The sequence below is a fragment of the Crocodylus porosus genome, unplaced genomic scaffold, assembly GCF_001723895.1.
Source record: "Crocodylus porosus isolate Cpor-Errol unplaced genomic scaffold, CroPor_comp1, whole genome shotgun sequence".
In the NCBI taxonomy this organism is placed as follows: domain Eukaryota; kingdom Metazoa; phylum Chordata; order Crocodylia; family Crocodylidae; genus Crocodylus; species Crocodylus porosus.
The window spans coordinates 103104647-103119952 of NW_017728918.1; the positions used below are offsets into that span (position 1 = coordinate 103104647).

At 40.5% G+C, this 15306-nt stretch overlaps 1 protein-coding gene across 2 annotated transcripts in view; it reads right to left on the reverse strand.

Annotated features, from left to right (window-relative positions):
- The window catches only part of THEMIS (thymocyte selection associated), a 126837-nt gene that overhangs the window by 12944 nt on the left and 98587 nt on the right, over nt 1-15306 (reverse strand). For both annotated transcript variants that reach the window (XM_019538009.1, XM_019538008.1), the window contains exon 5: nt 11223-11376. In XM_019538009.1, coding sequence (XP_019393554.1) covers nt 11223-11376 — 154 coding nt within the window. The remainder of the gene's footprint in view (nt 1-11222; nt 11377-15306) is intronic.

A 15306-nucleotide genomic window follows, 5' to 3' on the forward strand; every position in this document is an offset into this window, starting at 1 on the left:
TACATATTCATCTTTCCATTAAATGACTTTCTTTCTTTTCTTCTCCTTTTTAAACAAGTTAGTTTTAAAAAGGTACATCATCTAGTAAAAAATAGTGAAATCAAGTTTTAGAATCAGTAAAGATGAAAGATAGAATTATATTATCATTATTTCAAATATTATTATTTTTTCCAGTTACTGCAAACTCACTCAGACATAGAACAGAAGACAACTCTCGGTATTGAATTCATTTCTGTTTACAAAGAAGAAAATTTCTAATTGAACTAATAAGAAAAATGCTCAATTTTATCAACATGAACTATAAAAAAAAATGTATATTGGCAATAATGCCAATTTTTCTCCAGGTTTGGAGGGTCCTTGACATATCAGGGGATGTATGGAATTTTTATTTTGAAAGATGATATTCTATATTCTAGCCATTTTTAATGCTTCTTTCACCCTATGAATCAATGTACTGGACCAAATATCCTGGCCCGCCAGCTATACTCAACAATTGATGAGGATTCACAAACTGGAGGCCAGAAGTAACCTATAGATCACCTAATCTGATCTCTTGTATACCACAGACCATAAAACTTTCTTCTGTAACCTCTGAGTTGAGGTCAATAACTTATGTTCAAGTAAAACATCGCTCCCAAAAAGGCATCCAGTCTTAAACTGATGATGCTAGAAGATATAGAATGTCCCATTTCCTTTGGTAGATTGTTCCAATACCTAATCACCTAGCTTGTGCTTTACATTTCTAATATGAATCTGCCTGGCTTTAGTTTTTAGACATTGTTATATCTAAGATAGGCAAAATTATCTGACAAAGGCAGTTAAGTTACCAGAGCAAAGTCTCTGTAAGAAAGACACAGGAAGTGGGTCGAAGGTGTGTGCTCTAAGCTGATCTATTAAAAACAGTGTACCTGCAAATACCTTTTTAAATATAAATCCTGTATAGTTTAGTCTATTCTTTGTGACTTTCCATAACTATGAATAATTTAAGCAAAACAATACATGCTGTCAGAACTAAAACCAAACTTAGTATGGCTTTAATGCAGAGTAATGCAAAAAATGGACTTTGAAATAAGTAGCAGTGCAGTGAATTCAACTAGATGGAAAGAACTAATGGAGCTGATCTTTTCAGGGCAAGCTGCCTATTTTCTATAATGCATTGCTCAAGAAGTCAGAGATAATTGTCAAATATGGGCCTCTAGTGTTAAGTTCATTCAGGCAGGTAGGAAAAATCCATATAGACTGTTTGGGCTAGTGAGCATTTTCCAAGGAAAAATCACTTCCACACAAAGAAAAAACATCTTTAAGAGTAGTCAGGGACCTATTAGGATTCCTTAATGGACTCCACAAAAATTTACTAATGAATGACAAATTAACATTAGAAAAAACCATTAGAACAGTCAGAGTACACAAACCACCCAAAATCAGAAGAAAGCGCTTACAAGAAACAATCACAATGTGAGCATGATAAAACAGACTGTTAATCAGACACATACACAAAAGAGACAACAGTGCAGGGTACTGGCCACAGACAACATTAGAAAAGAAACACAGAATGAGGAAGGCAAAGCAGGATAGCAGTAGACACTGAGTACATCATGCAAAGAAAAAAGAATGCTATGCACTTGGGAAGATATTCCAAAAGTGCTACAAAGCAAACCATTTTGCACGACGGTGTTAAACAGGCAAAGAGAAAAGAATACACGGATACACCCGAAGTATTAATTACAGAATACTTTCAAACAAAGCAGTGTAGCATCAGTGATATAGCCTCTTTTTCGTCAATACAGAATAAAAAACAGGATAGCAAGTTAACAGGTCCAGAGGAAATAGCTAGGGATGCTCACCCTAAGTTGTGGCAAATGAAAGGGATTTTCACAGCCCACTCGCGGAGCATGAAGCCAATTTTGCGGCCTTTTCTTGACAAGCCCACCCCTCACCACTGACTGGCCAAGGGGCCCCCATGGCCATGCCCTACTGCTGATTGGCCAGGAGGGCTGTCCATCACTTGGCCCCACCCTCACCACTAATTGGATGAGAGCTGTTCATCGTGTCCCACCCCTTATCACTGATTGGCCAAGAGGCATCAGTTGTGTGGCCTCACCCCTTGATGCTAATTGCCCAAGAAAGGCAGGGCCACACAAGGGGTAGAACTTTCAGCCAATCAGGAGCAAATGCTGGGGAGGGCTGGAACCATCTTGGCTGCACCCCTTCACACCAGTGGTTTCTCCCCCTTGGCAGACCGTGAGGCTGGGAGACAGTCACCATGAGGACCACCGGCTCCCACTGGGGAGCCAGCATGTTATTTTTAATAAGATTTTTTTAAATTTTATTTTGCAGATTTTGTGGACATTGGCCAATTTCATGGTTTCCATGGAATAGCAAATTAAGTCCCTAGAAATAACTCATAAAACTGACCCTGGGGTACAAGAAAGCTGCATACTTGAAAAGGAAAAGGAAAAGGAAAAGTCTAGCCTATACCACTACATAAATCTCACCTAGATCAGTGAAACTAGAAAGACAGATGGCAACTAGTCTGTATCATGGAGAGATATCAAATTCAATGCAACATCTAGACTTCTATGTAATAAACATCAGTAATACAGGTACTAAGAATAAAAGCATTTGATCATTAAGCTTGATAAAAAAATCCTAATGGTAATGGAATCCATTAAGGTATACCTCGTAGCAAAGGACATTAAGAAAGTTTTCCCAATATGCTTGAAGGCACCTATGAGGACATTAAAAATTATGTTATCTACAAATGTAGTACCATAATACATTTACCATGATGACTGTAATTAAGCAGATTCCTATAGCTGAGGAGAAATTTTAGTACATTGCACACTTTGTCAGTGCTGGGAAATGGGTGGCCAGACTTGGGGGCCAATCAGGGTTCAAGATTACTGGACTGGGATATGAACCAGAGTCAGGGAGGATAAGCTGAGAGTCCAAGGCTGAGAAAAGAACTAGAAATTATGCTAGGAAAGGGGGCCCTACCTTTGAAATTGAAATCTTTTGAACAAGGTCAGAAAAGGACAAATTGGACAAGAAGGACAAGAGGAAAGAAGTCTTAAAGAAAAAGCAAGTGCACATGATACTACAGGACTAACCATTGTCTACAAAATAAACTATCCAAAATAGTGAAACAGAGCAATAATGCAATTAATTTTTAAAAGAAACAAGATAGACTGCACAAAACAATTAATTCCCTCCTGGGCGATCAAAGATTTCAGAAAACAGAGCTGTTGGTGGAGAACGGATTAGTACTGAAAGGACAGTGCTTCCAGAGAGCCTGAAAAAGATTCATGAAGGACATCTCAGTGTGATACTGTACAACAGAGGAGCATTTTATTAACACACACAAATGCACAAATAGAAGGAAAGGTCACAGACCTACATTCATGCAAAGCAGCAGAGACAGAACTGCAAGGAACCTATTACAATCCATGACACACCTAGCAGAGTGTTGGCAGTGGTTTGCAGATGATTTATCTGAACACAGAGGAAACCACTACCTGCTGACTCTTGATTATCACAGTTGCTTTTGAAGTAACTCAACTAAGCAACATTAGGCAGCACTGCTGTAAATCACACCAAGACAATAGTACTCATGATGAGCTCACTCAGGACAATGGATGACAACACATATCCAAGGAGAATTAAAGATTTTCTAAGGGTCAGCCCTCCATATTACCCGGAGTCCAACAGACAAGCTGTAATATAGGTACCGGTCACTATTTAAGCAAATACTAGAAAAAGCATTTAGAAGAGCAAATACTAGGAAAGTCATCAAGGACATTTAATTTATTAACCTAGTGAAACACACCTATGAAATCACGGGCTTCACTTTTCCAGATGCTAAGAAGAAGGGGATTCAAATCAATTGCCACCCCTTCTACTGCTTAGAGTTAAGATCATGTAAAAGTAAAACACAACTAAATAGATGAAAAAATAAAAATGCCAGAATACTGATAACTTTGGTATGAAATTTCAGTACACTGATGCAAAGCTGACTCTGGCACCAGCTTGAATTCAACTCAATCCACACCAGGAACAGACTTGTTAAAAAAGTAAAAGGCTATGAAGCAAAAAGATGAGGCAACTCAATTATAGCCAAGACGAGCACAATCACCAGAGGGCCATCCAGCTCTATCTAAAGCAGGGGTGTCAAACATATGGCCCATGGGCCAGATACCCATTATCCAGCTCCCAGTGCTGCCCCTGGGTCTGAATTGATTGGTTCCAGTGCCGGTAATGGGAGCTTTCAGGATCTCTGATCAGGCAGACCAGCCTAAGCCAAATCAGCCACGTCTGAAGAAAATCTCAGTTAATGAACTCTGTCCCACTTCAGAAAGAATGAGCATCATGACTGGCTACTAAGAGTGCTTCCTATCCATTCAGCACCAGCTGGAGCCCTGGATTTTCAGGCTACTCAACAGTTCTGTGGCAAGCCTCCTGGTTCTTGCACTCCAGTTCTCCTGGGTTTGGGGTTTTCTGGACTTCAGGTTTGGATTTTTCTGAGGTTCTGTTACCTGGCTCCTGACCCAGTTTGGCTCTGTTTTCAGACTTTTCTCTGTGGATTGTCCCTTAGATTGGTACTCAGCATCTGATCCCTGGATCCTGACCCTAAACTGTGTTGTGGACTCTGCTTCTGAACTTCCCTCTGGTTTTAGTATATGGCTCCTGCCCCCTGACCCAGCCTCAGACCCCTGCTTTCCTTCAGTAGTTTAACCATTAGGCAAGACAACCTATGCCCCAGTCCCTTACAGGACACATGCCACATATGGTGCCTGCTTCAGCTGGTCCGGGACCAGTATGACACATGGCACCATAGATGCTGCATGCAGTGCAGGTCCTGGACCAGCTGGAGCAGGCACCATGTGAAGTGCAGTCCTGGACCATTTGTGGGGGGCACTACATGTAGTATGGATCTCAGACATGCAGCGCAATCTGATTAGGGAGGATGCCACATGTAACACAGATCCCAGAGTGTCTAAAGAAGCCGTAACAGGCACTAGAACCAGGATGAGGTGGAGAGGAGTCCAGGGTCCATGGGCTGAATCCAGCCCATAGACTGCCCCCATGTGACTCATCCAGCCCATGAGTAGGATGAGTTGGACACCCCTGATCTAGAGGCACAAGAATCAATGTTTACTCCAAGCATGGGAAAAGATTCAACTACAAAATGGAAGGGCCATGATATGCCCTGATGCTGTTATTAAGCAAGAATATTAGAGAGGGCATCTCTAAACTTCTTTTGCTTATGTGGGGAAATCAGAGTTAAGTAGCTCTTGCACTGTCCTGGTAAGGGAGACACAGGAAGTGACTTGAACAGTCTGCTCCTTTTTCTATGCATCACAAAGAGAGAGAAGCAGAGAGGAAGAGTGAGCAACAGAATACTAAGCTGTGAGAGCAGAATGTGTTTGAAAAGCCATGTTAATAAAAGCCCTGATCATTTACCCTATCTTGTGTGGCTGTGCATTTCTGTAAGCAGTCTAAACCAAGACAACAGAGGCCTTAAATCATCAATGTGATGACCTGATCCTGATACTGTCTGAATCCTGGCCAGTCTTCAGTCACAATAGCTCATCCTGCCTCTATATTCAATGCCCCAGACATACTATCTTTATTCTCTTGTATGCTCCCTATTTCAGGCTGTATTGGTACAGTTAATCTTTATTATGTCAATGCAACTACTAGCATGAGCAACAGTTCTCAAAGTCAGTCTTGCAAGCTGTTCCTTCAGAAGAGCAGGGACAACTTCAGTGTGCCAATAACACCCAAAAGGTAGGTTTCATTCTTCAGAGCTGACAGCCTGGAAACCTCATCCTTCGCTGCCATCAAACACATTCACTAAAGCAATACAAAGTGCCCATCACAGCAGAAATTTTCAAAGGCATAAAGAGCAGATAGGGAACAAGCTCCCATTGCTTTTACCCAGTAGCAGTTAGGTATCTGACTTATCATGCTCTTAAGTCTACTGAGCTGGTAGAGGCAGGCTGCCTTCTAAAACTAGGAGGCGGTTGGAGTGTTGCTGTAGTTATGATGATCCAGGCACTATGAGAGACGTAAGGGTTTTCTTCAATTAATATTTTTATTGGACAAAGTGAGAAAAGGCACCTGGTGCCCAAAACCTTGTCTCACATTTCTTCCATTTATTCAGTTAGTTCAATTAAAGATATTACCAAAACCACCCTTGTTCTAAAACCAGACATGCAACTCTGCAGCCATATAGTAGTGCTATTTAGGTACACTGCTTTCAGTTCAGAGGGTAGACCTGAAGATACCACTCTGGAGCATGGTAGGTTTTCCATATAGATGGGTACCTTAAGTACCCTTTGCACCTTTGAAACTCCCTGCTAAACAAATAGCTTTCAGGGTAATAATAACCAGCAGGGTGACTAAGGGGGATAACTGGTGCAGCAGCCCCAGGTGCCACCTTTGGGGAGGGGCAGCAAAAAATAGCCTCAGATGCAGCTGGTGGCTGGTCAAGCCATCACCTCCAGCAGCACAGAGACCAATATTGTCCTGTGTGAGAAAGCTGCCCAGAGTGCAGAGCTGTTCTATTAAGCCTCTGATGACAAAAGCTGGATTCTCAATACCTTGCTATAATCCCTCACCAGAAATGTTCATAGGACCAGAGGAAAGCAGGGTTAGAAGGGACCTCATCTAGGTCAACTAGTGTAGTCGCTCTGCTCAAGACACACTCATTCCTAACTAAGCCCTCACAGACAAGTGTCTGTCCAACCTGCTCTTGAAAATTTCCAGGGATGGAGATTCTACAGCTTCTCTAGGTAGGCCTGTTCCAATGCTTGACCACCCTCATCATCAGAAAGTTTCCCCTAATCTCTAACCTAAATTTCCTCTGCTGCAATATGAAGCCATTTCTCCTAGTCCTGTCCCCTGTGGCCACAAAGAAAAGCCCATTTCCATCCTCTGTAATCATCCTTCATGTATTTGAAGACTACATCAAAGCCCCCCTCAGACTTCTCTCCTCCTGACTAAATAACCCTTGTTCTTTCAACCTTTCCTCATAACCAGGGTTTGAATTACAGGGAAGCTGGGGGGGGGGGGGGGGAGCTCCCCACCCCCATTAGAGAAAAGAGCCCCCCGCCTTATGAGATTTGAAAATCATAACCTGGGGGGGGTCTCTTATTAGGGCATCATGATGAGCAGACCATTTTTTTGCAGACCTGCCCCGCAAGAATCAAAGTGTAATACAAACCCTGCTCATAACCCATACTTTACAAGTCTCTAATCATTTTTGTTACTCTCCACTGAACTCTTTCCAATGTATTTGCATTCTTTTTGAAATATGGGGCCCAAAACTAGACACAGTACTCCAGGTGAGGCCTGACCAGTGCTGAACGAAGTAGAAGAATCACTTCCCTTGATTTTCAGTGATACCCCTTGTAATACAACCCAGTATGTTTTTGGCTTTTCTTGCAACAAGTGCACATTATTGGCTCATATTCAGTTTTTGCTCCACTGTAACACCTAGATACTTCCTTGCAGTACTGCAATTTAGCCAGTCATTTCCCAGTCTGTGTTTTGTGTTTGCAATTATTTTGTTCCAGGTGCAGCACTATGTTCCTGTTCTTGTTGCATATGGTTGATTGCAGACCATTTCTCCAGCCTATCCAGGTCATTCTGAATCCTAGCCCTGCCGTACAGAAAGCCTGCAACTCCACCCAACCCAGTGTCATCAATCTAAGCGTGTAACTCAATCCATCATCCAAATCATTCATGAAGGTATTAAACAATATTGGACTCAGCAGAGATTCCTGGGGAACCCTACCTGATATCTTCTCCCAACTAGACATTGAGTAACTAATGACTCATTGAGCACAATGATCCAACCTTTACGCATCCATTTTTCAGTACTACCATCTAAGCTGTATTTCCTCAGCTTGTTAATGAGAATGTCATGGGAAAAAGTGTCAAAAGCCCCGCTAAAGGCAAGGTATATCACATTCACTGCTCTCCTGACATCCATAGAGCCTATCACCTTATCATAGAAGGAAATCAAACTATTCAGGTGTGACTTGCTCTTTTGAATCTATGTTGGCTGTTCCTGTTCACCCTGTTCTCCTCTATGTTCTAGGTTCCTCGAGGCTCCATGACCTTTCCAAGTATGAAGGTCATGATGACTTGTCTATAATTCCCCAGATCCTCTTTCTCCCCTTTCTTAAAGACAGACACCATATTTGATCTTTTCCAATGAGTCCTCCTCATCCAACCTCCACAAGTTCTCAGAAAGGATAGGTAATGGCTCTGAAATTATCTAAGTCAATTTCTTCATTACTGTAGTATACATTCAATCTGATCCTGCCTACTTGAAGCACCAAACTTCTCTAATAATCCCAAGCCAGTTCTGTCATTACTAGGCTGTTTGACTCCTTATTTTGTTGCCAACTGCACTCACCATTTGGTAGCTATCCCTATTTATAAAGACACACTTGTAGAATCCCTTTTTATTGCCTTTTACATCTCTTGCCAGGTGCATCTCAAATTATTCTTTGGTTCTCCTAATTTTTCTCTGCACACCTGAAATACTCTTATACTCTTCTGTGACCAAGTTTCCACCTTTTTGTAGGATCCATTTTTGAGTTTCTACTCATTGAAGAGATCACTGTCTAACCTGGCTGGCCTTTCATTACACTTCCTGTTCTTCTGTTGCATTGTGATAGCATGCTTTCTCCTGTCCCGTTAAAAGGGGCTTCTTAAAGTAGAGCCAGTTCTTTTGGATTCTGCCTACAATTTCCCTGATTCCCTGATTCTGTAGAAGATTCTGCCTATAATTTCCCCGAGTTTCTTAAAGTCTGCCTTTCTGAAGTCCAGTGCCCTTATTTTGCTGCTCTCCTTCCTTCCTTCCCTTAAGACCTTGAATTCTTTCATTTCATGGTCATTGTCATCTGTTACCTTCCACCTTCACATTCTCAAAATATTCCTTGGTGTTTGTGAACAGCAAGTCAAGAAGAGCTTCCCCTCTAGTTGGCCTACCTATCATCTATATAAAAAAATATCCCCAACACAGAATTTTCTGGACTGCTGTTATCTTATATTTGGAAAAGTCTCAGTTTGATCAGTTTTTAAAGTAATGGATTGAATTTCATTATTGGCCATTACCTATATTCAATAACAAGACAATAAAGAAAAGCTTTAAGTGACATTTTTATACTGTCACCAGAAATCAGCCAGTTGATTATATGAAGTGTTGCATGAACACACAGGGCTCCATCTGTAAACGCTGCAGTACTGAAGTCTCATTGCTTCCAGTCAGGTATTTATGACAGGCTATGTTCTACTATGGGCATTTTCCATGCTTCTGGGCTTTCCTGGTTGACACCCCCCGCCCCACTTTCTGCTACATGTGTCAGAGGTGTTTTAAGCCTTCCTCAAAGGCATTGGGAATTGACTGCAGCCAAGGCTGGGGATTTTGACTGAGTGTGCCAATGCTCCTGCTAGGACCAAAGCCAAAGGTTCCTGGCTAGAGGGTCTTACCCCTCAATTCAGGGTCAGACTGATCACTATATATTTGGTGTCAGGAAGGACTTTTGCCTCATGGTCAGATTGGTATAGACTATGGGGGGTTTTGCCTTCCACTGCAGCTGGGGGGATGGCTCTTTACCTGGGATCTCTCAAGCATATATTAATAACCTTTTATAGAAGCAGGACATTGGCTGCTGTGGTTCCCTGCTTTACCTGTGGCACGTTAGGATGTCATGTCTTGTGCTGTGCCAGAGCTGACAGTAGTCTTATGAAAATCTTAGATCATGGATTGTATAGGATTGTTGGGATAGGAATGATCATGCCTCAAACAGGGAATAGTGCTAGATGACCTCTGAAGGTCCCTTTCAGCCCTGCTTCTCTATGATTCTCTGTGACACATGCACCCACCAGATGAATCATGGACCTGACCCATACCAATAAAACCAACAGAAGTTGCTCCATGGATTCAACTGTGTTTGGATTAGGCCATAAATCTTATTTTTTCAGATCTCATGGGTTGTAAGAATGGAACAAATAGAATGACAGATGAAAAACTGTTTCTAAACCCTTGAAGAGTGAAATTCTCAATAATAATCTTCTAAATATTAGAAGGCAAGAAACCTTAATTTCTTTGAGATGATGTTTGATATATTTATGGAGGAAACGATATACTATAAGGGTGTGCTTAGAGTACTAATAAGAGCACATGAGATGTAGATCCTCATGTCCGATGCCCCCATGAGGCTGACCTCCATGAAGGTTGGTTGTATCTGGGAGCTATGTAGTACCTCCATACTTTAGGATTCTGAGGGTCAACTTCAAATCCATGAAGAATTCCTTCCCCCAACAGGAAACATCATTTAGTTTCTGGGGGTTTTTTCACTTTCTTATGAAGCATTGGCCACAGCTAGAAGCAAGATTGTTTTGGGAGCACTGGTGCTCCTAAATGGTACTGGGAAATCTCTCAGGTACCTGGCTGGTAGATTTTGCTCATACACTCAGTGTCTACGAAAGGGATTTTTCCCTTGTTTAGACTGATAAGGTTTGTTTTTTTTTCCCTCCTGCTGTAGCACAGGGCATGGCCCCTTCCTAGGATTGGTGGTGCCTTTTCTCTTCCTATGACAGGCTGTGACATTTGTTTAATTGGGTGCTCTGTGGCTATGGTATGTGAAAGAGGCAAGAATGGATGTTCTTAGGGACCCTTTACAATAAATATTCATTGCATGGTTCCCTGCAAATGAAGGGAACAGAACTAGAGGGCCTGGGAGGTCCCTTCTAGTGTTATGCATGCTCTTGAAGCCCATGTGATTTTATCAATATTTTTTCTTAGAAATATACATTTGTGACTTGAGACAACTTAACATGTTTAATGTAAATTACTTAATCAGCTCTATTACCAGGGCTGAATCAGCAGTCTTTAAAACAGATGACTGTAGAAGAACAAACCAAAAGTAAAGTGCATCTTCTCCACACAAGTCTGTTCCTGAAAACTACTGAATATTCATGCTGCAGTGTCAAACAGAGTTTAATATCATGCGGCTGCTGAGAGTTTGTATGTATTTGCCCACGGCATTTCTAGCGGAAGAACATAAATGTTCACATTTTGTCGACTTTGACTGATCCACAGGTTCCAATTGAAATCACGCAAAACACTTCTGTACATCAAATATTTATCAGGTCTGGGGTTAACTCTGTTATATTAATAACTCAAATTGTAAAACTCAGCTGACCTTTAATCACACTGGCTTTCTCTAACGTAGCTGTCTCAGTCATGTTCTCTGCATTCTCCCGGTGCTCCAAATCATTTTGACAAGTAACTTGTAATTCTGAAACAGCAGCAGCTTGATTTGAGGACAATTTCTCGGTGTTATCTGCACAGAGATTCTGAAATAACACAGAGCAGCATGATTGATTTCAGGTGTAAATTGTTAGTCCAAACTGGATACTTCTCAGAAATGTGACAAGGAAGAGCATCAGTCATACTTTAGGTGAATTTTCTGTGAATTTGAAACACGAACCTTCTGTTTGTCAAAGTATGGTATAAATCACATTTACTACAATGCTTGCCTTTGAGGCATGTACACTATGAAGTAACATGACTAGAATGAAAAGACAGTTAAGTTCAGAAATAACCTATTAGACATACTCTATAGCGTCTCTCTTTCTCTCTCATACACACACATATGTAAAAGAGAAATTTCTATGTCTGCTTAGGCTGAAATAAATTTCTTTGTAGTCATTTGTTCTTATTTTATTGCTCATTAATTTGATGGATTTTATTATACAGTACATCATGAATATGTATAATATCTGGCATTTCAATTATGGTTATGTAGTTATCCTTTTTTAATATTGTGACCATGGTTAGATGGTCATTACATGCAATTGTTGCATAAGTAATTAGATTGTAATTATATTGCAGAAGGTAAATTATGTGGTTGTGCTACTTATCACCTTTTGTCCAGCACATGTATTTAGTACATGTATTTTTTAGAACCCAGGTTCATTAATTGTAATGCATTTATACTGTAAATATTCTAAACCATATAATTAATATTCTACCTATATGAATTATTAGGAATCACATGTATCAAAAACAACCTGAGTGAAATTTTATCTAACTGCAATGTAAGTATAGTCCAGTTACAGTCAATATGCTATAAATTTTATTCTTATCTGCAAAATCAATATAAGTTTTTCATTCAAAATGAAATACAAGTTTTCTTCAGCAGTAATACACCATACAAACCCATCCTATTCAGTCAAAGAACTTAAAGTCAGTAAAACTAACTGGTTGTACAGAAATAGTGTTTGGTCCATTAACAATCAACTCACGCTCAAAGATAGCACAAGCAGGAGCACAATGGCCACCATTTTATACTAGTCTATTTGGAAAGAGTTATCAGCAAGAAAGCAAATGGCAAATATGAATCAGAAAGTTTGGTACAGTATATTAAGCAAGAAAAATGGTGATTAAACCTTTATTGTACCTGTGCAATTCTCCTTAGAAGAGAAAAACAAATGTCATAAGTGGGAGATCTTACTTCTTCAGGTACAAGAATATAAATTGGCATTCTTTTAAAATGGCATTCTTTTCTACATCCTTTTTAAAAAAGCAAATACTAAAACATATCTCCAGACATGCTTTGCATCACATAATTTTATATCAGATAGTTCAGTACAGGTTGAATCTTATAGTAGAGATTCTATTTGTGAAAGAATCTAAGATAAAACAAAGAAAAAGCTAAAATTCAGTGGGTAAAATTCACAGGAACCTCAGGGATTAGAGCAAAAAAGAAATACAACTGAATATGATTTTAGGAAGAGGCCAGAAATGTCAAAAGGAATTCTTAGCAACGTAGAAGACAAAGGAAAAGTATACTGCTGTAACTGGGCCAATTCTCTGCCAGTATATCCTAAAATAAGGCAACTCCACTGAAGTAAAAGAAGAATTGTCATTCTGCACCTACAGAGAGTGGGGCTCTTTTTCTAATAAAAATCTCTCTTGCACCTCATTTCTACTGTACACAAATAGACACTTTACCAACTTGCCACTAGTCTTGCCTGATCACATTAAGTATGTTTTGCAGATAAACATTTCTAAGGATTATTCAGAAAAAAGTTAATATGTTCAAAATACAAATTTGAAAAACTTCCAACAAACTTGCCACTACTGTTGTAACAATGGTATTTGCATAATTTATACTGAAGGTGAAAAGTGAGGAAATAAAATAAATAAGTAACATCTGTTTGTAGGTTTCCAGTGTCCAAGTGATGGGGGGGGGGGCATTCACTGCTGAAATCAGCTTTAAACTATCTTTTCTTCAGTCTTCTATCTTTAAGAGAGCCTTAAAAATGCTACCAAAACAGAAATGGTAAATATTTCGAATATCTTTAACAATCTTCAATTTTGTTCTGTCTGCATTTCCTTCGTTAACCCATTAATCATAATAATTACCACAAACTATGATACACACATAGTTTAGATAACACAAAATATAGAAAGTCTCGAGATCAAGATAGAGAAATCCTCTAATGACGGAAAGTGTGACTAAAGTTTGTGATGAATTTTTCAATTGGTCAACCACGCTGCAATTTTAGAGCGGATTCCAAGGACTGGGTCTTAAAGGAACTTGGCAAATCAATTAAAACATATTTAAATTAAAAGAGGCCATATAATTAAAAATAAACTAGGTTACACAACTGAGACTTTTGCTTCAGTTTAGATTGCAAGCTGACACCACATGAGCATTCCTATGAGAAATGTATTCACTGAATTCACTTAAGTCATGGGTTTTCAACCTTTTTAAATAAGTGTACCCCCCATGGCCTCCTTTTTAATAAGTGTACCCCCGGGGGAGGGGGTGGCTGGATGCCAAGCGAGTGGGGAGGAGGGGAAGCAGCTGGATGCTGAGCAAGGGATGGGGGGTGGCAAGCAGCCAGACGCGGAGCAGCGGCGTGGTGAGTGGTGGCAGCACAGTATCTGTGCGGCCCTGCTCTCAGCCCAGCCCTGCTCTTGTGAGCCTGTAATCTACCAGCCAGGTACCTGAGAGATTTCCCAGTAATCGAAACCTGGGGTTCATGGACAGCCGCCCAGATGCCCTATTGCACAAAATGGGGGAGAAGGTGTTTTGCAAACACCTTGAGGACACAGTTCCCACCCCTCCCCCCCCAAAAAAACCTCTGCAAGCTTGAGCTTGTCCCCCCTGGAGACACCTGCCAGCTGAAGCCTGTCTCCTCCAGACACCCCTGCCAGTCTGAGCTGTTCCCCTCAGAGACCCCTACCAGCCTAAGCCTCTCTCCCCTGGGGACTCCTAGCATTTGGCAGCTACATGTGGAGCCTGCAGCTCCCCCTGGATGCTGCAAGTGGTCAGAGTAGGGCAGGAGCAGGCCTGGATCTGCTTAGAGCAGATCTGCTCCAGCGGGGTGCATGTATAGATGCCTTCTCAGCATTGGCTTACTGAGCAGTAAATCACTATGCAGTATGTCTAAATAGCATTAATTGCACATGTAGATGCACCCTTTGAGACCCAGGAAGTCTTCGGCAGAGTTGGGACTAGCACCCAGATTTGTCGATTCCAACTCCTGTGTTTTGACCCTAGCTCTATCCTTCCTTTCGCTTGCTTTTTCAGGTTCTCCAAATGCTGTCATCAGTAGGATCAAGCACTAATATTATCCCAGGCACAAAACTCCTAGATTTTTCAAAAAATATCACCTAAAAATACTGAAGGCAGCTCATATATCTTATACTCTTGAGAGCATGTTTTTTTCACTAAAACTTGTGGCTACAGCAGAACGTGAAGCTCAAGAAACAGCTCTACTAATAACATGGGGATTCTTATGAAAAAACAAAATTGAAGAAGAGAAAGAGGGAGAGTTACAAAATGATTAATTGTAACCACAGAAAAAAAATGTTAGAAAATGCTACTACATTAAGCGCATGTTCTCTAGCCAAATGTAACAAAAATCTGTAATTTGATGCATTATAATGCTGGTGACTTTATATTTATCCACAACATAAGCTTTTATTTTGGTTGTTGTTTTGTTAAATTTCAACTATGTCTAGAACATTCAGAGTAAAAAAGTAGAAAGCCTGCGATACACAATGTTTAAAGTACAGAAAAATGTGGCAGTAAATATGAAACCAACAGCTGTCATGTTTTCTGGAAATGCTGTGAAAGATGTAGTGGCATAAACCATTTTGACAAAACTGTGCCCTTCCTAACAGAAAGTAAAGCTGTTAGGTGGCTACAAATGACTCTAGTGAAGAGGATGACCCATTTATCAGCACAATCAGCACTGGACATGGCACTA